This window comes from Lepeophtheirus salmonis, chromosome 1 (assembly GCF_016086655.4).
Source record: "Lepeophtheirus salmonis chromosome 1, UVic_Lsal_1.4, whole genome shotgun sequence".
Classification (NCBI taxonomy): Eukaryota; Metazoa; Arthropoda; class Copepoda; order Siphonostomatoida; family Caligidae; genus Lepeophtheirus; species Lepeophtheirus salmonis.
In genome coordinates, this window is record NC_052131.2 from 36405452 (window position 1) to 36431069 (window position 25618).

General features: G+C 31.6%; 1 protein-coding gene across 1 annotated transcript in view; it reads left to right on the top strand.

The window, feature by feature from the left end:
- Nucleotides 1-481: 481 nt before the first annotated feature.
- LOC121126422 (uncharacterized) overlaps nucleotides 482-25618 on the top strand; it is a 41513-nt gene continuing 16376 nt past the window's right edge. Inside the window, exon 1 of the mRNA XM_040721750.2 lies at nucleotides 482-690. Coding sequence (XP_040577684.1) covers nucleotides 667-690 — 24 coding nt within the window. The 5' untranslated portion in view covers nucleotides 482-666. The remainder of the gene's footprint in view (nucleotides 691-25618) is intronic.

The following is a 25618-nucleotide window of genomic DNA, read 5'->3' on the forward strand; positions in this document are numbered from 1 at the left end:
AATTTATTAGCAGAAATTCACAATAATTTGTCAAAGAATATGTGCAACTGTAATCCAGGATACATTTGTACCAAAATCATTCTTTGTTGATTTTGTGTTGACGTGCCACATTCTTTAAAACGTAATAAATGCCCCATAATGATCCAAAACTCAAGGGCAATAGATAATAATTATTCAGAAGAAATAAATTACAAATTCGCAAAATACAAGAATTAATAAGTGTACCTCGTACCTACATTCATTACGGACTATAATAATAAATGCGTCAAGAGGAGAGCTATTGAAGGAGTAGACGGAAATATTTCTTCTTTTGATTAAGGACCTTTCTGCGTCAAAAATACGCGTTGAACGCGCGTATCCTGACATTGCCTCTACCACATTCTTTTCTTTTTAACGGACTTTTTTTATTATTATTATTATTTACAAGTGTGTGAGCGTTTAGAAAAATATGTAAATTCTCTACGCGATTCCGTTTCTTAAAATGAGTGTATTTTGAGAATCCGTGAGGAAAAGAGTCCCCCGGACACATAATATATGAGACTTTAAGGCACTTGAAATATTGATTGTGGTCAACAGTGCATCATAACATTATAAGAGACTTTACAAATACGAAATCTGAAGAATATCCATCTACTGAGGAATAAGTAGATAGCCACTTTTGATAGAATGAGGATGAAATTAGTTATCACGGTAAGGATGATTCATAGTTATATAGCTAATATATAATATTGTAGATATTATATCTTTGTAATAAAAGAATAAAATTTGTCAAAAGAGAGGAGGCAGTACATAAAAATCCTAATCATCATATTGTGATTATTTTTCCCCGGCTCCCTCCTTGAACTCTCCGACCTTTTTGAGTCATAATTACTCCTAGAAGTAGGTAAATAAATAACAAAACACATGGAATGATGACTGTTGAAAGTTGTATATTATGTATTTCCACACTTTGGCAAAAAAAAAATAATAATAATTATATACCTTTTTGCAAAACAACAAGGGTTAAATTAAACTCGCCCATGAAAGATTCTTTATTATGGTTCCCTTCCTTTTAAAAAAGAGGTTTTGTGACTGCTATATCGAAATAACTAGTACTTAATAATTAGTGCGAGTCCGTAGGTTTCTATATTTTTTCCTTTATTTTTTCTGCTCATTTGCAGACTTAATGAAATGGTCCATGCATAATATGTTTTTCATTGAATGCATTTTTTATCATTATTTTTGCTAAAGAAAATAATATATTATAATCATACAAAGTATTAAAAATAAAGACATGACATTGAACGTTTTCTCTCATGCACTTTACTTCCGTATTTTTCTTTAGTCTTAATATTGTTTTAAACTTTGTTTTACAAAAATTAAATGAAAGAAGTAGAAATGTAGAAGAAAAAAGAGGAGTGTCTTTCTCCCAAAGATGTATGAGTTTATATGCAATAAAAATAAACCAATAATAATTTCTCAAGTAGTTGAATTGGATTGAATAAATAGCGACTATTTATTCAATCATTGTAGCAAATAACAAGGCATTGAGGGGTGCCATATGGTCAGTTCCTTCATATTTTCTTAGTAAAAACATATATGCATTTGCTAATTAAATCTTTGACCTTCATACTGCTTCATATTTTTCACAGTTTTCTATCCATGAATGTTAGTATACAAATACGTATTTAGAGTGGAACAGGGTTTTTTTTTTATTCATATGCAATGTGTATATATTATGTACAAGTTATAAACATCAAATGAGATGAATAATCTATAGCTGTGATGAGGATCATAGAATAATTGAATATTCTTTAGAATGGCAATCCATATGAATGGTGTCGGTAATTGTTGATTATTTTGATGAAAATTACTAATTGATAACTGTCTTCGATGCCGTATTATGTAGTTCAAATTTGCACAATTATGTTAACCCTAAATTTCCCTGACCCCCAAACATGTCCTATTTTTACATCTTTTTCGGAATATCCAGGGATTTTTTTTTATATAAATTCATAAAATATCCAATTTTTTTAGAGACAAAAGACGCATGTTAAAAAATTAACTTTCATATAAAATATATTTTAAAATAACAAAAGAAAAACATCCAAAATATTGTCTAAAAAACAAGAATCAATAATAAATTCATGAATTTCCAATTATTAAACCTCTACCCACAAAACAAAGTGTCTTTTTTTTTTTGGAAATCAAAAATGGTCTCTAATTCATCCTAAATGTATAATTTTTTTTTTAAATATTATAATTAACGACATTCATTTTGCATTTCAACTTAAATTTTAGAGGAATATTATGGTGTTGCATGCAATCGTAAACTAAAAATAAATTTATGTTCTTTTAAGAGATAAACAAAGTAAAAATAAATTTATTATTTGTTATATTTATTTTTTTATTACATTTATTCTCTGTACATTAATTTCATATATCTATACATTCCAAAAGCAACTTCATCACAAAATAATATTAATTAATTAATATAACATTTGTGACAATCATTTATTATTCATTGTTCAAACAAAAAAAAAAATAAGTGTGGGTAAATGAAAAAGGATAGTAACATATTCCATTCATATCGGAGCTCTCTATCACTTTGTGGGGTCTCTCTAAAGAGGATTCTGTCCAGACTAATAGGTATGCAAGATATCTTACTTCTTGCGGCATAGATAAAAATGTATTAAGCTCCAAACATAGATTTAAAATTATTACATAGTTTAATAAGAATATTTCCCCCTATATTGTTCTTAATTTTAATCCATTTGACGAATTAAAATACAATCATAAATAAATTTCACGGTTATTATCATATTTAGTATTCAATGCATTTTGACCTCTGAGAGCTTAAAACAAACCCCTTTTTTCTATCAGTTTATTTTCTCACTCATTTCCAAGGATATGCATGTGAAGATTGCGAGTTGCATGAAAGCCCTGCATTTTATTTTTAGTAGGCACGTCATCTAATGATTGTTCTAATAGAAGTTGATTGTACTAGAGAATTAGTATAATATATCATTATTAAATGTTTTTAGTTCCCAAATTTCGACAAAATATATTTGGTGCGGCAACATAAAACCATCCTTAAACAAAAATGCAGATAAAGAAAAAATCCTTATTTTTTTTCCCTGTCTATATTCACAAATGAGTCAATTTTAGGTATTCTATACATAAATTTGTCGATTGTGAGTTAAGATACTAAAGAATTTCAGCTATAGTTTATTACCTTTATTGGCCGAATATGGCCTCTTTCAAATTAAAAAACCCCTTCATTTTGTGTACAATAAGTGAGATATTTCCAAACTCACTCAAATGGTAAAGAATAATAATTTGTTAATATAAATTGATGATAATTAATCGAATAATACTCCACACTACTATTTGAGTAGAATCATTCTAGTTTGCTTTTGTGTTTACGGATCATGTATTTGAGAGCTACACACTTCTTTGAAGGGTTTTTGTATGTACGTACATAGAATGTGAGAAATCCTCCTGTGTTGAAGAAGAAAAAGAAGACCTTTTCAACCTTGAATTTGATGGAAATCCTCGATTACTCCCCCCTTATTTTTTCTTTTTTTTTGTACTTATGTAAAGAGTTAAACAATTATTTTTGTGTACTTAACACCATTGTAATAAAATACATTTTTGCTTCTCAATTTTTGTTATGGTCGTCATCATTGTTGTTCAAAAAGGGTTTTTCAAGGAGATTTTATTTATAACTATTTTAAGAAAATTATTGACTTTTTGTATTGAATGTTTTTTGTTCTACTTGTTTCTACTGAACAAGTGTTGAATCGACTTGAACTTAGTTTGTCTCCTCATTGGAAATGATGATACCCTAAGGGTATTCTGTGCACTAAGCCGAAAACATTTGATGAAGTAAGGTCATAAATGACAAACACTATTCAATAAAAGATAAAGTATTGTTGTGAGAGGCCTCATTTATTGGGTCTAGTCCAGTTTTCATACAAGACTTCTCAATCCTTGGAACAGGCCTTTTATACTATGAGCCCTTCGAACCATCACTATTAGAACTGATTAAAAAAAAAAGAGATAAAGTTGAGTGACGTCATGAAAGACCAAACTTTAAACGTTTAAGAACTGATATACAGGACTGAACTGGATAGAACTGCAATCTTTTGATACTTTTCGACTAAAAATTTTAAATTGAGGAAAGAGTACTTTTGTATTTCCATTCCATTTTTTAATTAAGAATATTTCTTTTCATTATTGATCACATCCAATCATACGATACAGCGTTGTAAAGGTATTATTGTATACTACAAAGGCTTTTCGGACAGTATTGCACTTGTTCGGTTAATTTTTGAATTATTCTGCGTCGAGTATGGAGGCGTCAAAGGAAGACATTCGAAATATTGAACATTTCTACTATCAGAAAGGGAAAAACACATCGAATGCGACTAATAAATTTGCGATGTATATGGGCCCTTTACTCCTTCAGTTCGACTTGCAGAACAGTGTTTCGAGTGATTTATTTTTCTCACTCAATTCTGCCCTTTTCGGTGAACAACTCAACCGTTTGATGCTAGCAATCTAACAGAAGCCAGTGATAAATAGGATAGGGATTGCGTTTTATCAAGATAATACCAGATTGCACACATCTTTGATGGTACGCCAGAAGCTCTAGAAGCTCAGATGGGAAGTTGTTAGGCATCCACCATACAGTCTGAACCTAGCACCAAGCGACTACTACCTGTTTCTGTCGATGGCCTGCGCGCTTAGGGGTACAAATTTGTCCTCAATAGAGGCCGGTGAAAATTTGATTGAGGGTTTTTTTGCGAATAGAGACAAGGGCTTGTACGAAAAAAAACGTAACGAAATTGGATTCTCGTTGGGAACAAGTTATTGAATAGAACAGGGCATACTTGGCTTAAATCAGCTGATTGGTAGTGGCACTTCTTATAAAGAATAAAAATAAAGTGAAAAAAAACAATTTACTTTTTTCCCAAACAATTATATAACAAAAATGTCGTTAAAGGCAATTAATATGCCCTTTTAGGGGACCAACAGGTTTTTTGTTTGAGCTACCTCAGAAATTTGAAGTCATTATAGAAGCAATATATTGCTTTGTATCATAGAGTATAATTTTCTAGCCCATATTTTTGAGGGGTTACGTCATTGGTCGGACAGTTTCTTTATGATGTAATGACGCTGCAAGAAACGGTTTCGATATCCATTTAATATTCTAGTATCGTTTGAAATATGTGTGTACTCCGGTACCACTATAGTGCCCATTTACTAACAACACTCATATGATGTCAGCTTTTTCGAATTTAAAAATCAACTCATCATTTGTGTCAAGTCTAAAAATTATTGACCCATGTCGAGTCAACACAAGACTATACCTAACTCTGCCTTCCTTATAAATAACTAAACATAGAATGGATAATGACTTTAAAATGTCACAAATCTGATATGCATTTATTTTTATTTTAACGAGGTTAGCAAATGTTTGTACAGAAATAATTAACTTTTTAATAATCAAATCAATAATTATAAATATATACATAAATGAAAGAATAATTCATTTTATAATAAACGAATCCTTGAAATATAAAATGTATATATATATATAAACTGGTCTCCATTGCAATGAAACTGAATGCATAGTATTTAGAACCAGTCTTAGGCCACAAGTGTTACAATGGGCCTCACACTTACAAAAGTCCTCGTGCTGATTTAAATAAATACATTAAAAATGTATTTTCAAAAAAAAAATTATTTGTAAAAAGTGAGGAAATATTTTTCTAAAAGGTCATTAAATAAAATATGGCCACAAAAAACGTCATTTCATAAATACCCTACAAAGAATTCCATATATTTATTTAATAAAAATGTAAAAATAATATTTCTCAATTATACTTAGGGTCCCACAATATCTAAGGCCTGTTCTGAGTATATATCTACTCATAATATTTTATATAAAAGGCAATCTTCCATTCCCTTTATGGCTACGCCCTTCTTCATTTTTTAAAATAAAGGCTTTGTGTCTTATAAGAAGATTCTCTATTTGAATAATTATCAACAAAAGCCACGACACTATAAACGAAATTTATATTCTTCTCTGTGAAACGAATATTATGTACACTTGTACTGATCAAAAAAGATTATTTATCAATTACTTCCGGGATGTTTTTACATTGTTTATGATTTTGACAATTATAATACAAAATTTTATTTTAAACTTGGCAAAAAAACAACAAAGTTATTAGGAAGGTGGACCCTTTTAACAGGAGTTGGATTATATTTTGAGCATGAAATGCACAAGGTCGTGCAAGTTTTCACTACTAGAAGAGTCTCAAATCATCAACTCCAAGTTAAAAAATAAAATAAATCTGTTATTAATAATAGATTTTGAAACGCGGTTTTTGAACCTGTTTTTTTGTTTTTTTCTCCATCATTTCCCTGATGATTTCTTCTTCAAGGCATCCCCATCTTAATTATGAGTTTATTATCATCAATTAGAAAAGAGAATATTAATAACTTATTGTGATTCGAAACAAGAAGAGAGGGTAAAAGAGGCACCGTATTTTGCAGAAAAAATAATTGATAAAATAGTATATTATTTATATCAAATTGAGAAAAGACAAAGAAGCACACTGTCCAATGACCCACTTACATACATATTTACTAGGCTACAAAAGCCTATAATACAAAACCGGTCCCCAAGGTCAAAGAAATAACACTATATATATTTAATCTGCATTTGAATTTCCAGTTTTAATGTAAGCAATGAGTTAAAGATTCCTTCATAATACATTCCTTTGAATAATGAATGAGTTGATATCAGGGAGCCCTCAGTCTGTGATTTTTTTCCTCTCTTTATACGACATACAAGCCTCTTTTTATCATAAAATACCTTAAAATGGTGATAAGAGGCTCTGTGGCTAAGAGATTACTCAGTTTCCCTTTTTCTGTTCATTCCTTTTTTTAAATGAAACCAGGAATCCATAATCAATTTTTATGACAATTTGGTTTGCTAGAAATATTTATTTCCCTTACGAGATCTACATTTTGACATAACACAGATAACATCACTTAATCACTTTTCCCCAAGACATAAGTAATTTTGTATCTCATATTTCAAGCCCAGTGGTCCTCACTTAATTACTTGGTTGTAACTTTCTTGTGTATAAGGTTTCTTTGTAGAATAATCAAAAACAAGCTGGGAAAAGAACACCGTTCAATAGAAAGGAAAAGTATGAAAGGTCCTCAATTTTTTTGCTCAATATCCAACCTTACTCTCTGCATACTTAGAAGTCAATTTAAAATATCCAATTTGGGGTTTGCATTGGTGTTGTATCAGTCCTTATTTATTCTTTCCGATCCATTCCATTCTTAGGAGCAGTCCTTGGGACCGGTCCTTGCGGCTGACGGTCCTTCGGGCAACTAGAACTGATTAAAAAAAAAGAAATAAAGTTGAGTAACGTAATTAAGGATCGAACTTTATCAGTTTTAGGACTAAAGCAGTCTTGAGTCCTACATAAGAACTGTCACAGTGCCTGTTCCTATCCAGAGGTATCCCTATAGGATGTACAAATTTGAGCAACTCTAATTTGACCTCTTCTTTTTTATTGTTTTGTAAGGAATTGAAGAATTTTTATTATAATTTTTCTTTATTTTTCCTTTATTGTTGTAAACCTTTTATTTAGAGACCGTTTGAAATTTCTGCTTGGGTATATATGTAAATGAAAAGAAGCCCCCTTTCATCCATTAGCTGACATTGTACATAATACACAAATATATATATTATTGTGAAACATGGCATGTTTGAATTTTCTACCTATAATGATGGAAGAATATAAAAATATTACTTACATAGATTATTATTTAAACCTAATCAATTCAATTGTCCGAACAGAAAATGAAAAAAATATATTTCCATTTTTTTTTTTTTTTGCTCTCTCTATTATTTCAAAATATTTACGTATTATACACTTATATATATTTGGAGTAAAGGAGTTTCACCAATATCTACGTAGTAATATATTTTTAAATATGAAATAAAACAAATAAATTATAAAAATACAAAAGAAAAAAGCGAAAATCATGCCTGTATATAAATAATATTGAAACTCATTTGTACGAATACCATATAAAGGAAGAAAGATGGGATATAAATATCTATAAATACCTAAATCATATACAATCTAATCCAGAGATAAGAAATTCGGATATAATATAATACGCTTATAGTCAACGTTCTCTCAGATACCAAATTTTTACAACGTGTAATACAGGATTTATCTAATCAAGTGGCACACATTCAATTTTTTTTTTCAATTTCTCAAGAGTAAATATAAAAAAGATGTATTGTGAGACATTTATTAAACAAAATCATCTGAAAATAGTACTCGGCACAACTTTTATTCAATATTTGAGCACTCAGCTCTAATAATTGCCTCAGTACAAGGCCTATATCCCTTGCGGACCTTGACTATATAGCCAGACTCGACCTTAGTCCACTCCTTCTTAATGGAAGCCTCTAGAGAGTCAACACTTCTGTGAGGAGCTGCACAAACCCTCTCCTCTAAACGTACTTAGATGGAGTATTCCTAGAGGTTCAAGTCTGTAGAGGAGGGTGGCTATATGTTGAGGCCCCAAAAGTCCGGCAAGTTGTCTCAGTAGGGCCTGGGTCTTAGCTGTGCGATGAAACAAAGCTCTGTCTTGATTGAAGACAATGTTGTCCTAGGGCTTCGCGTCTGGAGAGAATGTTGGCCGCATTTGTGGTCCCTAATGGCCATAAAGTTGTCTTATCGAGAGGGCCTGGGTCTTAGCGGCGCAATGACATGGAGTTACATCTTGATTGATAACAAAGTTGTCCCCGAACGTTTCTCTGGCCCAAGGTAGCCCTTTCTTATACATAAGTTGGATGTTAGCATCTGCATTAAGCAACTCCTTTTCCCCTACAAAAATGGGAGGGTAGATTCCCCAACGCCCAAAATAATGGTTCCAGCCATTCTGAAGAAATGTCTTACTGAAGTGGAGGCATTTTTCCGGATATTTGATCATCATGTAGCGGCTGTTCTGCTTTTTCACAGTGGCATCATGGGGGAACATTTTGTCATGAGACATGAGATCGTAATTTGGTGCCAACATTTGTTTATTGTATATTTCTTTTTAAATTCATTTAACATGGATTTTCAATCCATGGGGGGAAGTTTTAATATTTCTTATTTACATTGGTTTCAAAAAAAAAAAAATGTTGGTTTTTTTTAAATATTTTGAATATAATCAACTTTTCATATGAAAAATAGCAGTTTTTTTATCCAGATTTGACTGTATAGGTATCCTGAGAGTTCCAGATAGCGACTAACACATTCTTATTTTTATTGTATCTCGCAAATATTTCTCCTAATGGATGAGAAAAAAGACCCAAAATCATTAGTTGGTACTTAGCCAATTTTTGTGCACCTTTTATTCAATAATTGTAGCTTAGGTGTGGCCCATTCAAATCTGAACACTTTGAATTTTAAAATTGAAGAGGATATATTTTGTCTGAGCTCTCATAATAATTAATGTAGCCTCTCATAGTGGTAATAATGGCTTCCAGCCTGTGGTAGAAGGTCTGGCACCCCTGCGGATGTAGTCCTCTATAATGGCGTCCCAGTGCTGGAACACTGTAGCTTTGTCGTGGGGGGTAGGCCCAAAGTGTAAAAAAATAGTTCAAAAGACTGAATTACAAGAGTCTTGCAACGGAAGAGATGGGTTTCTTTCATTGCTGGTATCAAAAGGATCCTCTCTACACTGGTTTTCTTTAACTCCTCCAGTTCCAGTTTGCCTTTTTGACAGAGCCTTTCTTCCTCTCCAACGTTTCGAACTTGCTGACGGCGTAAAAGGAGGCCCTGGAGACGCCCAACTATTTGGAGTGCGTGAATGGGCATTTGTCGATCACGCTCAAGGGTCATTTTCTCCACTTATACGTAAGCTAGAGAGCTCTGGTTTGTTTCTTCCTGCAACGAATGGATTATGCTTTTATACCTCGAAATATGAATTAATTTCAATCACTTCTATGTACTTCATTAATTATTGAATTAGTAAGTGTTCAGATTTCGATGGCCCACCTGGTACATACATAGGTAAAGAATAAACACTCAAAAGCTTTTCAAATTGAAATATATTGTCACTTAATTGCGGATGTTTTAAAGGTCAAAGGACGGACAGGTGAAAGCTTAATGTATATCTTCATTAATTAGTTTTTTTATATAATTATAAGAAATAACATCAATGTATGCATGAAGCTATTCAATTTACTGTCATTAATGTATGTATCCATGAAGAAATTCATTTGAAGTCATGACGGTGTTGAAAAGACTAATTACACAAGTGTAGAATGTATACATCCATGGACCCCCATTATAAAAAAAACTTTTTTTTTTGTAAATATCAGAGACTCATTATAAAGAGGACGCTCCTAATTATGGAATTTCCTCATTTCTCTTCATAGATAATCACCAACAATACATTGGATTTTATTTTTTTTAATTCCATAAGAGAGGTAAATATTATCTTCTAGAGTCCTGATATTTTTTTTTTTAAAGGACTATATATTTTATTATTGAGTCGGCTTGATTTTAATCCCAAGCCTCATCAAAGGATGTTTCGAGTATCGTTTTTGACAGAAGAGTATAGAAAAAAATCCTTGTGCAGTGACAAAAAAAGATCCTGAACCACATCAAGGGAACCTGTGAACTCATTGTGATCTTTTCATTTGGGAAGATCTTTTACTGTTGACCCCGTCTTCAACACGCAGAATGACAGAGTGGTTACATTTGGGGATTTAGCAGAGAAGCACCGATATGTCTCCAGTCTAACATGCATTTCTGGACTTCTGGACACCGCAGAGCCCAGAACCTAATCCTCATGAATATTTTATCTAGACGCACGTTGAGTCCAAGGCCTGCAGGAGACGCCTTAACAGCATCCTCGCCATGAAGACCTCTGTGAACAAGACCTGTCCTCCATATGCGCCGAGTAAATCCCGAGACCTGCAGCAGCTTCCACCTACGCCTGGAGCTTACGATCAATGCTAAGGGCGAATACATTGACCAAAAGATGTTCTTTAGGCTGCAATTGTAATAATTTAACTTGTTTTCCTAATGCAACCAGGACCCTACAATGGACTTCAATACTTTTTGTGTTAAAATGGTTAAATAATAAAGGTTGACCCGATAAAAATATTAGCTCATTAGTGCCCATTAAGTGATTGAACAGTAGGAAAGTAATTCATACAATGCCTACACACTGAAAGTATTTAATTGAATATAAATTAAACCATGGTCAGTTGGCATGCATAGCTACTTATCTTTTTCCCCTTTTCGGATCTATCGACTCAAGTCTACAAAACCCTTATAATGCATCAATCAAAATATTATTTTGTTTATAAATTTTTCATTAACTTTCTTGATCTTTCAAAAATAAAAATTAATTAACTCATACAGGGTAAAGACTCCAGTTTGGGTGAATTAATATATACCTATCCATCTACAATAATGTACAACATAATTAGGTGACTTCCCAGTTTTTCTTGCCCTTTAACTTTTTTTATATGTAATAATTACAGCTATTATGACTTTTTTTTTTTTACTTTTTAGCTCTAAGGCTAGTCACTGTGATGATTTCCCTATCATCCTACCCTTGTCTTGTCTTTACGTGTGCGTATATACACATGTAAGTTATAATTAATGCTGAAAATTGTTCTGGTTGATAAGGAATAATTATCTCTAATATCAATGGAGGGGTTCTCAAACCCTTTTTTGAGACTAAAAAATATAGAAACTCTTAAAACTTAATGAAGTTGGATAAATATTACTTATAAATGTCCTAAATTGAACTCTGTAGGGATTCACTCATCATTTTGAAGAGGCTCAAAGACTTTTACATGGAGTAATACTAAGTTTCGAATCAATCAATTTATTGAACAAAACTTTGTAGAAATTCAGAACTTGACCACTCCAGTACTCGACATATTCGGAATTCGATGTAAAATGAGGAGAAAAACGATGACTCAAATGAATTTTGTTAACAGAATACTGATCTGTTTGGGTCACATGCTGATGGTCGGCGTTGTTGTTTAGTGGGAATTAAACCAATGTCAAGCAGTGTGCCAGTTTTTGCGATTTGATGTATTATTTTTCATAAACAAAATACGAAAGAGGAAAACGATAAGACCAAAAATAGAGTTGAAAATGGAGATGGATTATGAAGAGATTTTTCCGTTTTCAGATGTTTCTGTTGGGGAAAATTGAAACGGATATTTATTGCATCGCTTCTCGCGCTCATTCTGGAAAGAATAAGCATCGAGTTTCTGAGTTCTACCCTACACAAAGTTTGTTTTTTTAAAAGAGTCAAAATTATACAGGTCTGTATATTAGGTATCGATCAATCTTTATAAGAATAATAATACCTTTAATTAAGCCAAATTAAAAAATAATGCCCAATTAATCTAAATATAAAGAAGGTTCAACTAAACATTCACAAGTAGAAAAAAAAAAAAAAGTAAAACGTTACAGTCTCTATATTTCTTAACAAATTTTATTAAACTTTTACCCAAAATTCAACATTATAACATCTATTTGCCATATTATTAATAAAATCAATGTTTGCTCAGTCCACGCATTCACAACGTTCTGCATTCTTGACCATACCAGTCTGTAAAGTATGGAGTGCCCTCCTTTTTCCATCCTCAGGAATCTTGTGGTGGGACCTTCATTGGAAACATTTTAAAAGTTGTCCCTTTCACAGTAATTGTGTGCGCAGTACATTAATGAAAACCATGGCATTGATCCCATGCCCCTGTTTGAAGATGAAAGACAGCCTAACCTTACCCTTGCTGCTAACAACGTCAAGAACCATCTCTGGCTCGTTGTATTTGTCCTTCATGATTCTAGGGACGTTATAAGGACTTTTTGCTAATCATTTATTGTTACTTGAGTTATACTACTGCGTTTGACTGAGAAGAACTAGACTAGTTTCACAGACGACTCCTGTTTTAGCTTGATCAACGCATTGATTTAGGTGACTATTTTCTCCTTGTTTGAAGAGGTTAGAAGCTCTTTCTTTTGCGCCATGCATACCTGTGATATCGTAAGTCTTCCTTGAAGACTCTAGGGACAGGTGAACAGCCCTCAGCGATTGCATTAATGGATTGACCGGGATTCTTTTCAATTTTTTGGTTTATTTTCCTTACCAAAGGAGGACTTCAGACGGTTTTAGCCGCTTCTGGGTTAAAAAACTTCCAGGAACATCCTCAGTGGGTCCTTACCATACTTGCACGTTTTCTGGGGGTTTTTGTTTACGCATTGAGTAGTGCACTAAACTGTATAAGGCAAAACGCGTTGTTTATTTTACTGTTTAAATTCCACATAAGTGCACAATGTTTTTGTTTCTAATTAAATAAGACAGTGGTATGTTGTCGTAAGGAAGTATGATGAGGAACTGGCGTGGTAGACAAACATCCGTATTGGACTTACTCTCCGTTAGTGTGTCTTTGTATTACAACCAGTTTGTAGGTGGATGAGATAAGATCAGAGAAAATTGTGAACGTTTAAAAGAACTACGATTTTTATGAAAGATCCTTAAAGATTTACTCAAGTAATTTCATCGATAATATTAATGAAAATGATCCATTGTAGAGTATCTTATAAAATTTGGGAGTTCTCCAGCAATTGATAACAGAGACGGAAGGAATTATACCTCATATTAAGGAGAGATACAGTCCCCTAGAAAATTGATTTAAAGAGCTTTTTTAAAACAATGACAAAAAATATTTCACAATTTTTTAAAACACATATATTTTTTGTGAGTAAATTGACAGTTAAGTGGGAAACATTTTTTATGTACATAAATACATAAATTTGAGAGTGTTTGAATGAGGTTAAATAATATGTATGTGGATACATACATATGTATATTAGGAGGTAAACACGGCCTGAAGGCCGTATTTATTTATCCAGAAAGTTTATCAAGTCTCTTCATTATCATAATCAGTACTACATAAAATGTACATATCAGTGTCTGCTTGAAGCTAATTATTTACTTGCTTACTTGGAATAAAGGATTGAACGTATGTGTATGTAGGTAAATTGTATTTCTGTAGGCGGGAAATCCCAACTTTTGTATTCATATACTACACAATAATAATGATTATTCTATGATTTGAAAAGGGGTTGACGTACAATAATTGGGTGTGTGATCTCAATTCTCAATGAGCTCTCTTACCTCGGTTGTACCTTTATTTCTATGGTTGCTTCCTATTGTGCATACCAAGAAATAGACTGAGAATAAATAAACAAAAAGTGAAGTGGAAGGAATGGAATGAAATGGTTGGGGGAAACCTGTCAATTTTAAAATCCAAGGATGTTTAGACTTATCAAAGAAATAAGTGCTTACTTTATTAATAATTGAATATGAAGGGTCTTATTGTAGATTTCAGAGTTGCACGTCAAATAATAATATTCTTATCAACTTACAAACCATAAAAAAAACACAAACAGATCTTCATAGACCAAGTTTTATACCCATTGTAATTGAAATATTTACTATTATATTACACGCATATTTATTCTAAATTTTTTCTACCTCTATACATGTTACAATGCAATTTAATGATGAATTATTTATTTTATGAAATGAGAGATGGAGGATGATTAAACGTTCAAAATTGCTACAAAAGTGAAATAAAATATGAGCACATTGAATTTTAAACTTCCACAAGATATAATTTATTAATTAGCAATTGAATTTCATCAAAATTAATACTATGAATAGATGTGTTACTGAGTACTTTTAAAATCATTAATGAAGCCACCCATAGCGGCAATGATGGCTTCCAAGCGGCGACGAAACGCCCGGCATCCGCTTTGGATGTAGTCCTCTGACATGGCGTGCTGATTGGCAATGGCTATAAAGGCCTCGTTATTTGGATGACGGGCACTGCAGGCCTTCCCCTTGACATGCATACAAAAGGTGTAGTCGAGGGCTTAGTATCAGGGCTGTAGGGGGCCAAAAGTGGCAAAAAAAGAGGTCAAAAGACTCTTGCAATGGAATGGATGGGTTTTTTTTCATTGCTGGTGTCAAAAGTGGCATTTCCACTCTCTCAAGGATCTTTCCAAATCCCTTCTTGGATAGCTCTCTGTACAGTCTGGTGTTAAACATCGAGATCTCTTGTGTGGGCCCTCATGGACATAAGGGATATGGCATAAGCTGTTTTTTATCACTCCTGCAGGTCCAGTTTGGCTTTTTGACAGAGACATTCTTCCTCTGCACCGTTTCGGACTTGCTGACGGCGTAGACGGCGGTCCTGGAGAGGATCATCTGCTTTGAGTTTAACAATGGAAATTCGTCAATCACGTTCAAGTGTCATTTTCTCGACTTGTACGTAAGTCATAGAGCTGAGGTTTGTTTTAATTCGTAACTAATTGTTTATTTTATATATATATATATATATATAAATATGAGTTAATTTCAATCACTGAAACTTAATTACTTATTGAATTAGTTAGTGTTCAGATTACAATGGTCCACCCGGTAATCCAAAGAGGTGTATTCTATTGAAACCTTTCTATGATGTCATATAGCGTTTAAGTATAATCCGATACATAATAATAAATAATCTTTTGGCCACCTTACAAGAGATCAAGGCTTTCTGATATAACTATATATTGTACATGATACCAATAATATGTGGCTACCCGGGAAGAAGGAAATTGGGGGTGGTAGTCGATATGGATAGGGATAGTTCACTTCCTTGGCCAAAATATTTTTGTTCAATCTAAAAATATCTTGTTACAAATTAGAAAATGAGGCATGTAGAGACACACTTTGCTTCATTAATATATTTGCAAGTGGCTCAAAAATTTATTTGTCCCATAATTTTGGTGATGGATTATCATGAAAATTTATTCCATGGAAAAAGATTTCGAGGTTCCCAATGCAATTGAAATCATAGATTTTCATATTAGCTCTATAGAAAAATCTATGTCAAGACTCTGTTAGAATAGAGAATATGTTTTACTTTGTTTTTTTTCTACAAAATGAATATTGTTGCTTTGTTCTTAGTCTGGACACTGAGTCCGATGCTTTGAAGTGTTCAAACCCCTCAAAATGTGTTACTGCGACCAAGACAATCACTAAAATGTCAATAAAATTTAGTAAAAAACTTATAAAGTCGGATAGTCGAATACACTGGATCAAAAATGGCCTCTAGGTGACAAAGGATAAAAGAAATCTTACGATGACTATGGCTATTAAACGGAAGGAAATTTCAACTTCTTTCTGATCAGACACAAAATTAGATGAGTGAACGAATCGAACCAAATATGTTTAGTTTATCTAGCCGATAAGAGAGATTCAATGTTGTTTTAAATTGTCAATAATTCTATATACTAAATATGTAATAGAGTTCTTCATATCCTTGGAAATGGTTTTTGAGTAGGATCCTGTGAAATATTGTTTTTAAATTACAAGATCCCGTTAATAAATATTGTGAAACTCAAATTTTAAAAAATAAATGTTTTATTAAGGAATAATACATTTGAACCTGGGCCTACCTGTGATATACTTCTAGCGTTGGATCGGTCATAATTTTAGTTGCTGTAGTTTCCATTAAAGACCAATAGGGACCGGTCCAAGGACTTACAAACTTTATTAGGACCGTACTGATAGGACAGCAATCTTATTTATAGACCGATCCAAAACTACATATTCTCAATTATCACTTTCTTTATTTTTATAATTATGTAAATAATGTAAAATAAAATCTTACTTTCCAATAGGAAATTTATAATATAATATCTGTATAAGTGATGGGATGATTAATCGGAATCAGGAATCTGAGAATCGGGTGTTTTTTCTAGAATCGGTATTGGGAAAATAATGTTCTGATTCTTACTTATTAATGGTATTTTACTTTTTATTACTTTTCTGAGTCATGAAAAAAAAGCCCACCCCCTACATCAAATTGAGGAATTTTTGCTTTTTACTAGAAAATTTACAATTTGAATTTTCTTTTTGAGAAAAAATTAATTTTTCAATTATTTTTCTACAAAATTTAAATTTTTGTTAATAAAAATGTATTTTTCATAAAAACTTTATTATGTTTTTTTTTTTCCAAAAAATTTTTATATAAAAAATTTATTTTTGAAGTTTCTTTCCATAGAAATTAAATTTTAAATTATTTTTCCAAAAACTTGAATTTCTGTGAATAAATATACTTTTTTCCTCAAAAATATAGTATTTGGAATTTTTTTACATAAAATTTTACATTAAAAATTAATTTTCGGAATTTTTTTGCCAATAAAAAAATAACTTTTTAAAACAATTAATATTTTTTTCCAAAAGTTTTCTATTCTGTAAACAGCTGTGAATTTTCGTAATTTTTCTTCAAAAAATTTAATTTTTTGTGAATGGCTGTAGATTTTATAAAAAAAATTAAATATCAAATTTGTATATTTGAAGTTTAATTTTTTAAATTTTTTTCCAAAATATATTCCGTGGAAGTCCCTGATAGAAAAATGTTATTTTTTATGACTATCATTTAAAATATTAAAGAATGGCACAGGGATTTTTTTTTTTGGGGCATGGGGGGAATCGTCTTCACTTATGTGCATAAAGAATATTTATATAATGTAACATTAATGAACAATTGTTTTTTCTCAAAAACAATGCAATTTCTATTAATCCCTATTAATAAAGAAGATGAACGTCCTTGATCATTATGGAGTGTATCTATTGGAACATACTATCAGATATTCCATTATTAAACAATTTAAAAAAAAGTATATATATACCTATATGTAAGATGTAAGTGCTTTTTTGCAATCCGTTCAATTTCTTTCCCATTATTTCATTTAGAGTGTAGGTTCTTCTTCACCTTGAAGAAGAAGAAAGAACAATTATTTTTATACCTTCTATTAAAAGTGTTAGAACAATATTTTATTTTTTTTACAAAACAAAATACTCATAATGGTTCTTAATTGTTTTGGGCAAACAGTGGAATTTTAGCTTTTATTGTGTTTTCTTTTATAATAACTAATACAAGTCCAGCCGTTTGACTGAGCCTCTGTCCTTCAAAACATCTTATATAAATATTAAACAAATAAACTGCTAACAATATCAATATTTAGTCACGATTAAATTTATATATATTTGATATTTATTAGCGAAGAGGGAAAAAAAACCAATTGAACCCAGAAGAACACACTACACATACTTTCAATAATGATTGAAACTACATACTTTAATTATGAATGCAATTATAATTATTATGATAATTGGATGATTTTAATATTTGTAAGTAATTTACAAGTTGAAACAACATGCGAGCTTCCTGAGGTTACTGACTAAAAAGGAAAAAAGTTGCTTCTTTGTTCATGAGGAAATTTATTCTTAAGAGATTGTGTCTTGCTAGCATTTTTTCTCCAAAAGGAGAAAGAAAATAATCCAAACATTAAAAAAATTTTGGTAAAAAATTTCAAAATTTTTTTGTTATTCACAAAGTAATTAATTTTTCAAAGAAAATTAGTTCAAAAATCCATAGGTATTCTCAAAAAATTACGTTTTTTTGAAATAAAAAACAAACAAATATAAGATTTTTTGGATTTTTTTTTCCAAAAATTTTAAGCTCTACCCAAAAAATTAAAAATATTAAATTTTTGGAAAAAAAAAAATGAAAACACCATAGTTTTTCTCAAGAAAATAAATTTTTGAAAAAATTTCAAAAATTATTTGTTATTCACAGAGTACATCATTAATTTAAAAAAAAATGAGTTTAAAAATCCATAGGTATTCGCAAAAAAGTAGATTTTTTGATAAAAAAACAAATATTACATTTTTTGGAATTTTTTTTTCAAAAATTCTAAACTTTACCCAAAAAATTAAAAATATTAAATTTTTGAAAAAAAAAAATCAAAAAACCATAGTTTTTCTCAAGAAAATAAATTTTTGAGAAAAATTTCAAAAATTTACAGCTTTTTCCAGAAAATTAAATTTTTGTGGATTTTACTAGACGATAATGAGCCATGGCACAGAGCCACAATTGTGAGCGAATTCAAAGCCAAACATGTAATAAATACCATCGATCAACCCCATATTCACCTGATTTAGCTCCGTGCGACTTTATTTTTGGTTGCCAGAACTTAAATTGCCACTCCGTGGAACCCATTTTGAGTTTATTGAATCCATTAAACAAAATTCGTGAAAAGAGTTAAAGGCCATGCCAAAAAGTGCATATAAAAAATGTTTCGAGGACTGGAAAAAAAGTTTACATATGTGCTTTGCATCTAATAGAAATTACTTTGAAGGCAACAAAATGAATACTAATGATAAAATTAGTACTTCATTTAAAAATCCCCGGTACTTTTTTGGTAAAAGGTATACATACTAAAATCAAGAATCCATGTTATTATTTACAAATGACAAAGGATCAACAATAAGTCGTACTATTTTCCTTTTAAAAATAGAACACAAGTAGAGTGTAACAAACTAAGAACGCTCCGAGAGTACTTTAAGTCAAACCTAGTAAATCATTTATTTATTAATATATATATAAATTATGAAATAGCTAGTTAAGTCATAAGTGATTGACAGCTGATAACAAATACATATTACTTTTTTTATAGTAGTATGGCAACGCCGTGTCTTGTATTTAAAATAAGTATATTCAATTATAAACTGCGTAAGGAGCAAGGAACTTCTTCAGAACCTCAACTGGGACAAAACATTAAATTAAATTAAAAGTTGTTGAATCCTTCCTCTAAAAAGAGATAGTGAACATATTATATGCATAGGATATAATATTTATTTCAGAACATAAAATGCATCAAAGCATAGCAAACGACCTCCCTTGGAGGAAGATTTACATACATAAGTATATAACTCCTTGAATTATATTATAATCTTGTGTGTGTGCCTACAATATATTTATATATATATATATATTAGACTTTAGGGCAGATATCATTGCCACAACCACCAACAAAAATGGAACACAGTTCTATTTAGGAATATATGTGCCTATGTATAATTTCAAGTTCAACACACCTTGACTTGCATCCCTCACAAGAAAAGGTCACGAGGGATCATCATTTTAACAAATAAGGAAATGATTTTATTGACTGCTATTTATGATCAAGTGTTATTATAACCCAACAAATCAAGTTCGAAAAAATCTACATAAATTGTCTTGAGGTCAAAGAGAAGTGTGTTTGTTTGATATGAACTATGAAGGCCTTGACTGACACTACGATGATTAAAGAACGGCCAAAAACACTTTATTAATCATTATGTACGACTAAAAGGAATATTTAATTATATCTAAACATAAAATCCCGGATAAATCAAGGAATGAATTAATATGACCGATTATCAAAGAGAAGGGGCGTTGTTAGCTTTCATCCTTTGGCTGGCTGGGGGGATGGGGGGTGGGGCCTTAACTTCAAATATTATCAACACCGTAATCGAATGACTTAACTTAAATAAATTGACTTATTTTATATATACCGGGTTATATAATCCGAACACATACTAAATCAATAATTAATTAAGGTTGAGTGTTTGACATTAATTCATATTACGATATATTAAAGCATACAAAATTATTAACAAAACAGAACAAACCTGAGACTCTAGCTTAAATACAAGCAGAGATAGTTGTGATCGACGAATTTCACGCACACCAAGTAGTTACGTTTCCAGGACCATCGTCTACGCCGTCAGCAAGTCCAAAACGGTGCAGAGGAAGAAGGGCTCTGTCAAAAAAGCCAAACTGGACCCGTAGACCTAGCCCATCCCTTCAAGTCGATGAGGGCCAATGCAAGAGATCTCGGGGTCTCACACCAGACTATCCAGAATTTGTCAAAAAAACTGGGTGGAAAGAACCTTGTGAGGTTGGAAATACCACTTTTATCACAAGGGACGCGCTGACAGAGGAATACATCTGCAAAGGGTTCCAAGCCTTCTGCCACCACCTGGAATCTATAGTTTCCACTCTAATAAGGGGTCTAGAGACGCCAAGGAAGTTATGATCAATCATAAAGAAGAATTGTCGAATACATACATATCTTTTTTTTTTTTTTTTTTAAAGTTTAGATTAATCCACATGAAACGTCCATGATATAAAATTGTCATCAACGCTTTGCTAATTTATAATTACATGTATTTTTTGCATATAAAAAAACAATTGTGAATATTTTAACAAAAATATATAGTATATATCAAACTATTTACATATTATTTTTTTGTATATACTTTGAAAAAACAGAAAAGGAAATCACATGCCGTTTCCCGATTAATAAATGCATTTGCAAATTCGTAGACAGACTTACAACATCTCAATTTTCAGTTCTCACGTAGCATAAGAATAAATGATTTCCATTAAATTATGTTTATTAAGCAAGTAGTGGTTTTTCAAATACAACTTGATTACGTTTTCTTATATAGAAATTTATGCATTAAATGATGACCTTCGTGAAAAAGGTGTGAACCTGTCGCAAAAAATGATATATTTGTCTGTTTCTTTTCTTCCTTCTCCTCCTCTTTTGAAGAACCAATCCTTTTTTTTTAATTGCCAATGATGAATTTAAGATATGTGTATTCATTAAAAACCCTGTGGGGTATCATTACTTCCTACTTTTACATAACTATTATTCTTAGAAGAAGAATACGAGCTTCATGGGACCTCAAAAAAGTCAAACAATTAAACAGAGAGTTAAATGCTCAATGTATGTAGTAAGTAGATTTACGTAATTAGACTCAGAATATTTTTGATTCCATGAACTTTTAACCCCTATTTCTTCCTTTCAAATCTTGACACGAGTAAGTCAAAATGAAAATGAATGTGCTTGTGCCCATTTTCACCTAATTTGAAGTGAGGGCGACCAACGTATTGATCTTTTTAGAGCTCTATTCCAAATGCATCCCTAATTTTGCCCTTCACGATCCGGACTGTGCTGGACCCACACAAAACTACACGTAATGCATTGCTGAACTAATGGAATATTTTTTTTGCCATTTCATATTTTATACCCATGGATTCATAATCTAAAATAATATTAGCAATTGTACACTTTAGAATATATTGATATATGTGGATTATTTCTAAACTAATACATAAAGATTATGAAACAAAACATGTTCCATAGAGAATACGAAACTGAGGGGTCTATTAAAATCTGAAGACTTTGAATTTAAAATCTTCAACAAGATATCATTTATTAATAAACAATGAAATTTCAAGATAAGTAATACAATTAATATGTAGATATATGTCCGATCTATGTTAATCATTAATGCAGCCGCCCTTAGTTGGAATGATGGATTAAAGGCGGCCCAGAAGACCTGACACCCATATAGCCATCTATCATAACGTCCTAGTGGTGGCTGATAGTGGCTTTGAGGGACTGGTGTTTGGATGACAGACACTACAGGTCACTACACCTTCTGAGAGCATGTTGATGGGTATGTATCATGGCCGTAGAGGGAAAAAAGTGTCAAGGAAGAGTTCAAAAGAGTTTTACAAATGAGAAAATGGGTTTATTTCCCTTCTGGTCTCAAAAGTGTCAAAAGAAGACACCAAGATCTCATGTATGGTCTCTCATGGACTTTAGGGAATTGTCCTGGGCTGTTTTGTTTTAACTTCTCTGGCTCCAGTTTGGTCTTTTTTGACAGAGCCATTCTTCCTCTTCCACGTTTTGGACTTGCTGACGGCGTAGACGGTGGTCTTGAAGACGCCCAGCTGCTTGGAGTGCGCAAATGGACATTATTTCGTGACGTTCAAGTGGCATTTTCTCGACTTGTGTGTAAATTAGAGAGCTCAGGTTTGTTTTGTAACTAATTGATTATGTTTTAATATATCAAAACATGAATCAATATCAATAACTCAAGCTTTATTAATTAGTGAATTAGTAAATGTTCAGATTTCAATGGATCACCCAGTCATCCATTATAATATATATTATATGAACACGTAATAATAATCTTTTAAATTCCAAGATTTATTTATAAATCAGAAACTAAAAAAGTATCCTCCCTAAAAAATTGGGTTCAGGAAGTATAGGATTAATCAAGAATTGACAGAGTTGGTGGAGCAAGATTATGAAACATACAAAGATATTTTAGTGCTATTTCATTCTCTGGGGTGAATTAAAATGACGAAGAGCAGACGTACAGCTTGCCCCTTTCACGATTTCATTCTTCAGTTGTCTTACTTTTCATAAGATAAAAAACACAATGACTTTTTCTTGCATCATCATGGATGGAGGCAGGGAAGAGACACCTGGTATCTAATGGCATTTCTTTAATTATTGTTTATAACTTCAACTATACATAACTACGCTCTACAGACCTCGACATTTGAATATAAAGACACATTGTTGAGTCCTGATTGTCGTATCTTCTGTTTATGCCCATAGCGTTTGCAGTTCAAGGTTATGAATGAAGGTGGCCCTTGACGTGTTTTGTAATGCGTGTGTTTTAATCACCAGGGTAAAATTAGTACTTTATTTAAGCATAGCTTGTAATTAATCATTATTATTTAATTAGGAGGATCATAAACAGACTATGATTTGAAGGGCTGGAATTTTGCATTTATAATCATAATAATTAATCCATCATTTATGAATACTTTTGTCGTTATTTTCATGCAATTTGATTCGACATTTTGTTTATTCATTTGTAAGAGAGAGATTTTGTAGACCTAAATCTATGCCTATTTAATATAATATACGCCATACAGCCTACATAATAAAGATAAAAACATATTTTCATGCATAGATGAAATGTACACAAATTATTGCATCATCATTCGACTTTGAATCCAAGCCGCGAAATGTCCTTTCAAATCTACTATGTAAAACAGACCGTGTCCAGTCCAATAAGAATCCTTTTTAATTATAAGTAAACTAATATTAATTAGATCAAATATGTATTTATAAAAACACAAACATATACATTTGTTTGAATAAGAATAAACCCTTCATTCTGACCTTCAAAAAGGACAAACATCTTCCATAGTGACTGATAATACCTATGTACTTGAGTAAGTTTTATGTATCAATTTTGTGGACTAGCTATTGATGATTATCTAAGCAGTTACAATATATAAAGGCAAACATATAATTTGCAAAATGAAATGTGGACATACGAGTACGAAAAGGAATTTGCAACCTTTTTTAAAGTATAATTTCATATGTATATAAGTAATTAAAAAAGAATATATAATCTGTTGGAATTTCTAACCCAAAGCGCGTTGCGACACTCGATGAAAGTTCAAAAGCATTTGTTTAAAGTCAAATGAAAACATATGCTCAAAGAGTAAACAAACGAAGGATCTCTCTCTCCCTTTATAACATACATAATTAGTATGTCCATATGGATGTAAATATTGTGTTCTAATATTCAATAATTTCTTTGGAATATTTATTCGTAAATCCCTTTCTATCAATCCAAAAAACTAATGAATAGTATTGGTGTTTCATAATAACCTTTGTCAACATAAGGATTACATACAAAGAGCAGGACTACTCAAATATCGCCCTGTTATCCGAATTCGAACCCTCAGAGTGTTATAGTTGGACTTCAGGCTGTTTTATTTCATGATTTTATTGAATAAAAGCTTTTGGAACCAGGTCAGCCCAAAGAAAGGGCAGTATTGTTGGTTATTAAAAGGGAAATTATTGATATTGTATTTAAAAAAATGTCAAAGATCATCTAATTAAATAGAGTGGTGCTTATTAAAATCTCCTCTCAGGATATAATTTAACTTATTCATATTGATTCATGATAATAATAGTTATAAGCCTACTGTAAAGCACTTTCATTGACGTTAGAAATTGCATCCTATATCAAAAGTAACTAGGTAATAGAGGGACATACTTAGTTGATATACTTACTTAAGAAATATCTTAGGAAAACTTCGTTTAATGACTTTAAAAATTAAAATAACTAAAGGCATGATTGGAATACAAGTGAATGTCGAAGAAACGACGTGATATTTGAATAAATATTGCTACACAAGTAATAACACATTTTTAAATACATTTTAGGATCTTGGATAGACATTGGAAAAGAGAGAGAGAGAGATTTTTCATAGACTTTAACGATATCAGTTTTAATGTTTGTCAGTCCTATTACTATGACATCCGAATACACGACCAAAAATGGACAATTTTACATAATAAAAAAGAAACAAGGGAGTTGTAATAATATATGCACCCTTCAAGATGGCGGACTTTCATAATGATGACACATAACACACATTGAAAGTTTCACACCATTTCAGTAAAAATAGTATAGAATATTTGTACAGAACCATAAAGTTTCAAATGGAAGTTAGGGGTGAGCAGCATTAATGGACAGCTTTTCATACGGGGGGGGGTAGCGAAAGGGACACGGCATCACTTCCTACATCTGTCTTTCCACTTTTCTCTACCTCACCTCTGCAATATAGACCTCAAAACATGTCAAAAGTATCTTTAGGCTGAAGTCAACAAATAGTTTTTCAAAATTTGAGAATACAGTTAAATGACGTCATAAGACGTATGACGTCAGATAGTAAGATGAAAAATCTCATGTTGAAATTATGTCAAAACTTGAGAGAGCACTATGCACACAT